Here is an 11338-nt window from a genome sequence, read left to right on the forward strand (position 1 = left end):
CCCACTTCCATTCTGAAGGGAAGGCCCAAGCCCCTAAAAAGGGTGAGGACAAATGAGCCGCAAGGTACTCAAGTTGGGCACCACTCCACATAAGCCGGGAACACCGCAGTTGGTTTCTCTTCTGGGAGTGGGAGTTGCTCTTGAACACTTCCTTGGGTGGCCCCTCCGGCACCACCCGAGTCCATGCTCACTCCCACCCAAGGCCCTTTGGCCCCAGTTTCAACCTCAAATTAGTTTGGAAGCACCATTGGGGAGTTCCTTCAAAACTGATTCTTGGATCTCACTATCCCTACTATACTTTTGGAACCCCTTACAGCCCCCCCCCGGGAGACACATGCTTTGGGCTTTCACCCTTCGACTTGTATTAGTACTTGGACTCGATTTTGGACTTGATCTCGGACCTGACTTCGGACTCGGTCTCGGACTCGATCTTGGATTTGACCTCGGACCCAATCTCGGACTTGACTTTGGACTCGACCTCAGACTCGGTCTCGGACCCGATCTCAGATCTCGGACTTTGTCTCGAACTCAGTCTTGGAGTCAGCCTCGGACTTGATCCCAGACTTTATCTCAAACTCGGTTTCAAAGTCGGTCTTGGACTCAATTTTAGACTTGGTCCTATCCAATGAACTCTTTATCATTTCGGTCATGCTTTCGGGGATCCTTTAGCCTACAACACCTTGAGGAGTTGGTTCTTTACAATCTACTAAGACTTGGACAAAAGGGGCTAACAAAAGGAACTAGTAATATCAATTTTCTACCATTGTGGCAATAAAAAGAGAGTGTTCATAAGGACTGGCTAACAAATATTTTTTGATATCTAAAGTTATATTCACAATATAAAGAAAAAAAAGTTGGTAAATATGACTAAGAAAGTATTGATTGGGCACTCCATTATAATGTGTGATGTTATGATAAGATATAAAGCTCCTATTCAATATTCAATTTTGGTGATGATGTTTCTTGTCCCACTGCTCCACAAATCACTCATGAATTTCATTTTTACATGACACAAAAAAAGGAAAAAGAGAGTTATGGAATATTTATCCCACATAATATAATTTAGTATTGTACACTTACTCAAATAAAGTTTATGCTATATAGTTAAACCCTTGTTAAATTTGTGGTGATGTCATGTTGTTTAGGATGATGTGGCATTAATCTTCAGTTTGAGGTTTTATGCCCCATACATATATAGCATACTTTATGACAAACATATTATACACACAATCATGTTTTGATTGCTTCTATAACAATTAAAAAATGATTGTGTGCATAATATTTTGCAAGCAATTAAAAAAAAAAATCTACACATGTAAATATATAATACTCCAACACTCAATCACATATTCATTGCCATAAGCAATAGCCTAGCATTAGAATAGCTGGCAAATGTCATGTAAAACAAAGAACTTAATTAAAAACATTATAAATCAAAATCCAAAGTGAAATAAAGATGGTGGTAAGGCTGGAGTGTCACATGGTGGGAAATCATCATCACGCCCTGTTCCCAGCCGGCTCTAAAGGTTCACCAAATCATCCCGAACATGAAGGTTATACACACTTTTCAATACTTACTTGCAACAGTCAAGAAATCTTGGAATTGCTACAGCAAGAATCATCCCCATTGCCCGGCAAAAGCCACAATTGGTGATGATCAAGGACAACAGAAAAATTGTCAAAATCTTTAAGCTTTCACATTTAAAATTTTCTTTGTTTTGCTAAAGGCCTGCCCATTGATCTGATAAGTCACCCTAGCGATGCTTCTCCGACCTCTCCACAACAAGTGGCAGCCTCACGACACAAAACACAGGATCTCCTCACTCCAAGTTACTCGGGAACACACTCGCTGTTGAAATAAGAGAACCCACTTACACAGAACACAAAGAACAAACACTCCCTGCTCTAAAGCACAGTCCAAGAAACTTTGGTAAACACAGAATCCCTAACCCTTGATCGCTTGTGCAGTACAGCATTTAAACATTGTTAACAGCAAGCATTTACAAAACCAGAAGAATCGTCTCCAAAATCCCGGACTGGCAAACTTAGTAGCATCAGCGAATAGTGGTGGTAGTCACAAGTTAGACGACATCAAAATCTCTCCCCTATACAGTGAGTTGCCTTCGATCAATCGGTGAGACTTTTTAGCGTGCCTGGATCGATCGATCAGTGAGCCGAGGCCGTGGATCATAGGTAGTGCTCTGTAAACACGGAGGAGCTGAGCGTTTCAGTGGGACAAAGCGTGGCCGAGGAGAGCAACTCACCTGTGTTGCCGCCGCCAGCTCCTCCGCCGCCACCCCCGAGCTTGCCGTGCTTCATCTTGGCTAGCTCCACCTGCGTTTGCATGAAGAGCTGCATCCTCTGGAGCTCCAGATCCTTGGTAAACTCCATGCGCTGCCGCTCCAGATCCATGAGCTGCTGCTGCTTGGCGCTCTCGATCCGCTCGTAAACCTCCCCAAATTTGATGATGGCCCTCGCCAGATCCTTGAAGCTCCCCTCCACCTTCCGCCTCTTGGACGACGAAGCTCTTCCCTCGTTGGCAGCCGTGGCGTTTCCATTGTTCTCGCAGCTATCGGTCATCCCGGCACTAAACTCTCGGCTGGAGGAATCGTTGCTCGTCGCTTGCGCTTGCTGGGCTTGCTGCTGGCGATGGTTCCTCGACTGATCTCTGCTAACTGGAGTAGCAGTGAGAGCGGCGGCGGCGGCAGCGGCCGGGGCAATGCCGTTGTTTGATGGCGGAGGAGTCGACCTCTTCTTCCCTTTCTTCGATGGACCAATGAGTTCGTCCAGCTTCACGAAAAATGGCCACTTACTGGGGCTCCCCTCGCTCGCCAGCCTCGCCTTCTCGATCTTATACTTCTTCTTGAGCGTATCTAGGCGATTCTTACACTGGACATCGCTCTTGCCACTTCTCCCGCTGGAGCTCTCGTCCAAGCACGACCTCTTGGTCACCTCGTCAGCCACCTCTCGCCAATGCTTTTGCTTGAGATTCCCCCTGTTGAGATGGAGATACCTCTCCCCCCAAGCGTCAATGAGCGCCAGCGTGGCCCCCTCCGTCCACGCGTCGTCACGGCCGTGGCCGGGAGTGCCGCCGTCAGCCCTAGCCTTGCTTGCCGGTGGAAGAACCCTAGCCGCCAGTTCTTGTGAATGCTGCTGGGGATGCTGGAGAGGACTCTTGTGCTGCTGGTGATTCTGGTGATGGAGCGACAGCGATAATCCGCGGCCATTGCCGTGCGGCGCCGGGAATCGATCGAGCGGGGAAGAATGGGGAAGATTATGCTGCCCTACCTCTCGATTCGTGGCCGCGGCGATCGCTGGAGGAGGTGCTGGGGCGTGGATTTGCTGCGTGTGAATCTGGTGATGGCCATGGAGCATGACATGATTTTGCTGGTGGGGCTGGTGATGGGGCTGGCGGTGCTGCTGCTGCTTGCCCTGGACTGCGTAGGGCTCCTCGGCCATCGCCACTGCCTCTCTTCTATCCTAGGTCGAGAAATGCTTCAGGCGGCCGGAAGGCAGATCTGGCCACTCACAGTATGACGCGTGGCAGCCACGGCTTTTTTCCGGCAACTTGCTCGGTTTCGATTCTCGGCCACTGGAACGCACGGAATACGTCCGGACGGAAATTAGGGCTTGGCGATGGTGGATAGTGCTTCTCGACCAGGCGGAGGGATTCGCCTCTATGATCGCGCCCAAGAACAGGGACGGCGGCCCACTACCAGCGTCGTGATCGCAGCGCTCCAGGAGTGTGGGAGATCGAAAGACCTGGCAGTGGGGAGGCGAATTCACGCGGGCATTGCTCAGATCGGCCTCGACGCCACGGATGTTTACATCGCCAACACGCTCATCGCAATGTACTCCAAATGCGGGAGTTTGGTCGATGCGCGCGCGGTCTTCGATCGATTGGATCACCGCCGCACGGCTGTCTCATGGAACACGTTGATCCAGGGCTATGTCGACGCCAATCTCGGCGACATAGCGCTGGATCTCTTCGATCGCATGGATTGCGCGCCGGGGATTGTGTCCTACCTCGCGGCTGCCAGGGCGTGCGCCAGCGCCGCCGCCAGGGAGGAACCGCAAGAAATCGATGGAAATATCGTCAGAGCTCATTCCCTACGGAGCGGCAGAGAGATCCATCGCCGGGCCTGGCGAGAGGGCCACCGATCCAGCAGATTCCTCGCGAATTCGCTGCTCACGATGTACGCCAAATGCGGGAGCTTGATCGATGCTCGAGCGGTGTTTGACGAGATTGCAAGCGCGGGAGAGATTGTGGCGTGGAACGCGATGATCTTCGGCTATGGCGAGGCCGGCCATGGCGCTGAGGCGCTGCGATTGTTCTCCACGATGCAGCAGGAGGGATTCGTCCCGGACAAGGTCACGTTCCTGGCTGCGATCAAAGCTTGCTCTTCCTCGCTTCGATCAGGGCCAAAGCTCCAGTGGTTCTTGCTACGAGGTCGCGCGATCCATTCCATGGTCGCCACGCTTGGCTATGGCCGCGATGTGGTCATCTCGAATGCCCTGATTTCTATGTACTCGCGCTGTGGCAGCGTTGCCGATGCCCGCCGAGTCTTCGATCAAATCGATTCTCCCAGTCTCGTGTCTTGGAATTCGATCATCGCGGCCTATGCCGATGCCAGCGATGGAGCCATGGCGCTGGAATTTCTCTCGAGGATGGAGGAGAGTGGCTGCGATCCCGACAGCGTCACATTCCTCGCAGCTCTCAAGGCTTGCTCGACCCCGATCGAAGAACAAGGAAGAGATCTTCTCGAGAAGGGGCGAGCTCTTCACACGGCGCTTGCGAGCCGGGGATTCCATCGCGATCCCTTCGTTGCCAATGCGCTGGTAACGATGTACTCACGGCGCGGCAGCCTGGGCGACGCTCGATCGGTGTTTGAGACGATCGAGAAGCCCTCGATCGTGTCCTGGAACGCGATCATCCAGGGTTACGTGGAGAGTGGCGACGCAGCGGTGGCGCTGGATCTGTTCTCTCAGATGCCACATTCGATCGATCCGGACGCTGTGACCTTCTTGGCGGCAATCAAGGCGTGTTCTTCCCTGGCCGCGCAAGAACAAGGGCAAAATCTCGGCGGCACGCCAGTGAAGATCCAGAGCCTGGCCAGGGGGAGAGAGATCCATCGACGGGCCACCGCAAAGAATGTAGAACGCGAGATTGCAGTGGCGAATTCCTTCGTTGCGATGTATGCGAGATGTGGATCCATGGCCGATGCTCGCAGTGTGTTCGATCGAATGGAGGCGCGATCGCGCACCGCTGTCTCGTGGACAGCGCTCATGGCAGGATACAACGATGCCGGCGAGCCCGATCGAGCGCTGGAGTGCTTCGAGCGCATGATCCAGGAGGATCGGTGCAATCCGGATGGAGTGGCGCTCGCGGCAGTGATCAAGGCGTGTGGGAGCTTGGGCGCGCTAGAGATCGGCCGGAAGATCCACTCACAGTTCTCCTCCATGGTATCCCCCAAGAACCCTAACAACGAACTCTCGATACTGGCCAATTCCATTGTGGATTTCTATGGCAAATGCGGGAGCATGGACGAGGCACGCGCGGCGTTTGATTCGATCGAGAGCGCGCGCAGGGACGTCGTGACCTGGAACTGTCTCATCGCGGGCTACAGCCGCGCCGGCGATTTCCAGCAAGCTTTTGATCTCCTGGAGAGGATGATGCAAGGGGAGGAGCGATTGCGGCCCAATGGCGTGACGATTCTCAGCATCCTCAGCGTGTGCGCTCGCGCCGGGCTGGTGGATCGAGGGCGAGAGGTGTTCTCCCGCGCCGCCAGCTCTGGCTATGGCAGCGGCGTGGCGCTGCGGCTGGAGCATTACACCGTGATGGTGGATCTACTGGGGCGGAGCAATCAGCTGGAAGAGGCGGTGGGATTGATCCGGGGCATGCCGTGGGAGGCCAATGCCAAGATCTGGATGACGCTGCTGGATGCGTGCGCGAAGTGGAGGAATCCGGGGATCGCAAAGCTCGCCTTCGACTCCGTCATAGAGATCGATCGAAACAACGCTGCCGCTCACGTTCTCATCGCTAGCATCTGCGAGTCTGTGTAATAGAAATGGTTTTCCAAAAAATATGAATTCTTGTTTTAACTTGAATGATAGATGGCATGAATGCTATTTAGAATTATCTTTGCCATGTTGTTTGCATTTTTCTAGTCCTCACACTCCTTTTCACACTTCCTTGAGTTAGTCGTGCTGATGTTTGCTACTTGTATAGTGTATTTTTACGTGCCAGCCTCCATAAACATTTGTCTTTGTTGAGATGCATTCATTTCAGATGCAAATTGTTACTATGGTCTTCATTTTGATCTCATTGTTTCGGTGAGAGTATATCTCTACATCTTTGAGCCATAAGGTGCTACTATGTTGATTTTTTACAGGTACTATACACTTTGTAGTCTGATTGCGTATAGTCTTACTTGCAACTCATTTTCATGTTTGAGCCTCCTGTTCTCTTTTGCCACATCAAAACTTGTGTGGCAAAGGAAACAAGAAAATATAGTAGGACTGGAAACGACAGTGTGACTAAGGGCCAAGTTCATAGGCCCAAAGTATTAGCAAGCAAAAATTTATAAGTGTAGGGAATTTCATCTTGCATGTGTGAACATGAATTTCATTTAAACATATTTATTTCAATCTAAAATAAAATCATTTATAAACATCAATTTCATCATGATCATAAATTTAGTTTCACATTACCCAGGTTATAATTGAAACATAGTGATATTTTGTTTTGTTTCTTTTTATTTGATATCCAAAAATTTATTTTGCCTCACTTCTTATTAATTTCAATTTCAGTACTATAGTTCTAAATAGCTACAGATGATTTCAAGAGTCTAATCAACATTTTCAACTATGATCATAAGTATTTTTCTCTAAAACTTTCACATCCGAAGCCATAATTTTTAACCTTTTTAAATTATCATGTGAAAGTTCTATTGAAAATCTCTAGAACATCACAAGAGGAAAATCAAACACTTAACTTTGCTAGAGCTAACCTGAGACAAGGGACAAGTCATAAGCTATAAACCAAACCAAAGAATAAGCCTTTTATACACTTATAAAATTTTGCTTATTGTAAAGTGGGGCCATGACTAATACATATGAACTCTTGGCCACACTATCTTTTCTTGCTTTACCATATTTACTTGTCTCTTTTGCCACACTTTACAAGAAGCAAAAGAGAATGAAATTTAATAAAAAGCTATGTTTGAACTCCTTCCAGTAGCTTTGTTTAGCAAATTATATATTTTATCACCAATTGTGCTCCCTTTGTACCAAAACTTGTGTAGTGCATATTATTTCTCTCCCTTTAAACCAACTAAAAAAGGGGAAATTGCTTGATGAGAGAGCCCTTAGTGATTATTTTATCCTCATTTATCCCTTAAGGTTTTAAGGATGCACGGTAATAGTATATCCAAATCTTATCCCATGATCACATGCACTACAACTTGTTTTTTATATCTAAGCCAAAGACCAAAATTTTTAGGTTGATTTAAAGACTTGAGCTGTCTTGCGTTTCACGCTCAAAACAATTAAAACAATCAAGATTTGATTGGGCTCTTGCCTTACTTAACAAGAATTTAGTTATGATGTCCCTAAAAGTTTTGGTTGATGCTTTCGCATGTGTAAGATCTTTGATAGAAAAAAAAAAGGATAAGTTTTGTGGGGAATGCTTATTATCAATAGAAAGTTTTCTTTTAATTTCTTATAAAAGGATTCACAACATGGCATATCATTGGACAGAAAAACCTTCTTTCTTGGTATATTCTTCATTTAGATTTAAATATGGAGTGTAAACTCAATTGCGTATAGGGGCTCAATTTGGAATTAGTTCGTGTTCAAGAGTATTATATAGATCTTCCATTTGCAATAAGATTTTGGAAACTCCCACTTTATATTCAAATATGTAGTTTCATTTTTATATATATTCTATGAAATCTATACCAATGAGATGAATCCTCTTGCTAGAGAAGCCTTCTAGAAGATTGCCCAAAAATAAAATAGCAAGAGCAAACAAATGCAAAAATGATTTTGAAGTGAAATATTTACTTAAGCTCCCGTTCTTTAGGCTTGAAAATTATTTTTAGGAAGTTTTCTATGGTTGTTTTTTTTTATTCTTTTGAGTTTATGCAAGTTCCAAATATTAATATATTCCTTAAACCTTGTAGAGAATTTTGAAATGAAAACCTTTAAGAAGTTGTGCAAGTTCAATATGTTGCACAGATAAAATATGTCCTCCATCTCAAGCTTCTGAAGAAATTACTTGTAAAACCACTTATATACAAAGAACAAAGATAAAGTAGAAAAAAAAACTAATAAAAATAACAATGGACTTTATCTTGTTCATAGTTCTTACGAAAGAGTGTTCATTTTCCTAAATGTTGTCTATATCCTTTCAATTAATAGAGACTTTTGTTAGATTTGAATTGGAGAAGTGAACTTTCAATCTGGGGAGTATCAAACATAGCATTCTAAATTGTTTTATAGCTCTAGCATATATTTCATAGACAATGTTGCCCCTCATTTTTGTACACAACTCTACAGCTATGATAAAAATGTAAAAAATTGTTAATTATTGCGTGAACCCAAAGGTGTAAACTTCCACGAATCTAAAAATAATGTAAGCTATAAAATCTAAAGAATCTATAAATGAAATATAGAACTTGTGCATGCATAGGATTGTATTAATAGCTTGCCAAAAGCACATTTTATAATGTGTAGGAACAATAGTTTCCAATCACACATTTTAGTTGCCAACCTCAATCCCTACTCATCTAAGCAAATTATAAACATTCTTCACTCCCCACTTTGCTCCCCCTACTTCCAAGGGCATGAGCTCCTACAAGTTAGTTGTTATTTTTTACTCATCCTTCATGACAAATACTCCATGCCATCTATAACTTTGCAACACAGTGTGATGTGTAGTCCCAAGAGCCTTAGTGATCTATTTTATGCTCTAATTTTGTAGTAAATAGTGTCTCACAAATTCAAGTAGCTTCTTCTTAGTTTTCAACCCATTCAAAGAAGCAAAATAAAGAACATCAATAAAATTAACTTTGCTATCTTGACAACACTCCCACTTTGTTTATTATCCCAAATGGTTATTAAATTGCTATTACAATCCTTTGACCCTAAGCTACTGTTATAGAGCTGTGTGAACTACCTTCTATATTAGACATACCAAGATATAAGTGTCAGCAAATGCGCCCCATTGTGGAAAATGAAGCTATAGGAAGGCACTGGCATTGGCGTTAGTGCAAACACCAACATTGGCAATGCTCCTCACTACTTGTCCTGTTGTCTATGGAAAAAAAAACTACTAAAAGAATGGGCAGTTGCTTGTAGTGACTTTTAGTCCTTAATCACCATCACTCTACAATTTTCATAGTCTCTTTTTCCTCCATTCTCTAAAGAGATGGATGTAGCACTACGCCTTATTTAATAGAATAATGGTTAGCATCTTAGAAAACACCACTCATGCTTTCTAGAACACCAAACCAAGATATCACCATGTGTCATCAAAGGGATTTATTGTAGAATAAGTCCCAAAAGGTAGTAAAGTAAGAATAATAGGTTGATTTTGAAATTTTCCCTCATAAAATAGCTCTAGAATTTGAATTGCTCACCTTTAAATCAATTATCACCTCAAAACTACTCACTTTTTTTCTAGTTCATTTCTATTTATCTGCAATTACCAACATTATGTTAACAAGCTGTCCAAGCCTATTACTGCCAGTAAAATGGCAACTTAGTATAAGCTTGGATGAAACACATAGTGATATTATAGGTATATGTTCTCATAACATATGCAACCTATGATTGTTATCAGATATAATATTTTTTGACAAACAATTACTACATCCAAAATCCACCACTATTACTACATCTGATGGAGATGGAGAAGCAAAGGAGGAGAAAGAAATAGCAACACTTTGAATTTCCCATAACCAAGCACCATAGTGAGATCAATTATAAGTGCATTGAGTAGCAATAATGCTTTCCTATATAGCCACCTCACTCCCAAACCACTCCTGCGTAGCTTGAGCAACTTCTTGGGTGGGTGGAGTGCATCCTCTTTGCCTTTGTTTTTATTATTTTATATAAATATTCTAATTATCCTACCAAAGGTGTATTCCCACAAAAAGTATGAGTGAATGGTCTCCAATATAAAAATTACTTTGTCATTTCCATTATTGAACAAAAATATTCATATTAAAATATAGAAAATAACAAATTCTATAGTACTTTAAAAGACCTCAAAATTACATCTATCAATAGATATAGTAATGAATTCTCTTTATATTATATTGTGTTGTCTTCCAATATATGTTATAGCTAAACCAAAGTTTGGAAGACTTGGAATTCTAAATCTTCAAGATATAGCTAAAGTAGCTACAATATTTGGAAAATTAATATCAAAATTAAATAAAGAAGATCAATATTCTGCTGAATTTTCAGATGGTGAGCTAATTAGTACTTCTGCAGGAGTAATAGATTTAAGAATCAAAGTAATATATGAATGTTCAAATGAAGAAACTTTTAGAGGTAGTAGTTTAGTAGCTGGTTTTCAAAGGCTTTTCTATCCAAATATTAATGACTTACAACTTAATTGTCCTGCATCATTTGAAAATGAAAATACAGGATATTTTATACAATATAACTTAATTCAAGAATGGGTTTTTCCTAATAATTTACCAAAAATTTATAATAAAACTCTCACTTTGGTATGTTACCTTAAACAACATACATTATATAATCCACAAAAACTTTATCAAGATGAGTATTTAATTTCTCCTAATGGAAAAGTTATGTTAATGGTTACATCAAATTGTCAAATTGTTCTTTTCTTCCAAAATAAAAAGATATGGGAAACAGAAAGTTTTATAAATTATAATTATATTTGTGTATTGAAACTTCAAAATGATGGTAACCTTGTTTTATATAGTGATAAAAGAGTATTATGGGCAACTAATAAATATTGTTCAAATCATCCTAATTGTATAATTTCCTCATATTTAACAATTAAAAACGATTGTAGTATAGTAATTTCCTTAGCACATTATCCAAACACTATTTGGTGGATATTATATAGAAAGTATTTATGCTAATGTTAGATTAATACATCTATGTTCCAATAGTTTGGAGTTTGTCCATTTACAATCTATGCAATTTAAAAATATCAATTGTTTGCTAAGAATTTATTCTATTTATTTTTAAATCAAATAATGAATACCTCTAAAATTCAAAATATTATTATCATTCTTATGAATTTCACCATAAGACAGAGAGTCTAGAACTTTAAAATGTTTGAATAGTGTTATGA

The 11338-nt window shown here is 42.6% G+C and overlaps 2 protein-coding genes across 2 annotated transcripts; one reads left to right on the forward strand and one right to left on the reverse strand.

The window, feature by feature from the left end:
* Positions 1–1675: 1675 nt before the first annotated feature.
* Positions 1676–3484, reverse strand: LOC112346635 (trihelix transcription factor ASIL2-like). Its single transcript, XM_024676061.1, has 2 exons — positions 2265–3484; positions 1676–2201 (listed from the first exon to the last, which is right to left on the reverse strand). The coding sequence occupies exons 1-2, from the start codon at positions 3457–3459 to the stop codon at positions 2188–2190; spliced, it is 1209 nt and encodes a 402-aa protein (XP_024531829.1). The 5' UTR covers positions 3460–3484; the 3' UTR covers positions 1676–2187.
* A 152-nt stretch (positions 3485–3636) lies between these two features.
* On the forward strand, positions 3637–6063 carry LOC112346680 (pentatricopeptide repeat-containing protein At3g53360, mitochondrial-like). The gene has a single exon (XM_024676180.1). It carries the CDS (start codon positions 3637–3639, stop codon positions 6061–6063), a length of 2427 nt encoding a protein of 808 aa, XP_024531948.1.
* Positions 6064–11338: the final 5275 nt, after the last annotated feature.

Source organism: Selaginella moellendorffii, unplaced genomic scaffold (assembly GCF_000143415.4).
Source record: "Selaginella moellendorffii unplaced genomic scaffold, v1.0 SELMOscaffold_16, whole genome shotgun sequence".
NCBI classification, from domain to species: Eukaryota; Viridiplantae; Streptophyta; class Lycopodiopsida; order Selaginellales; family Selaginellaceae; genus Selaginella; species Selaginella moellendorffii.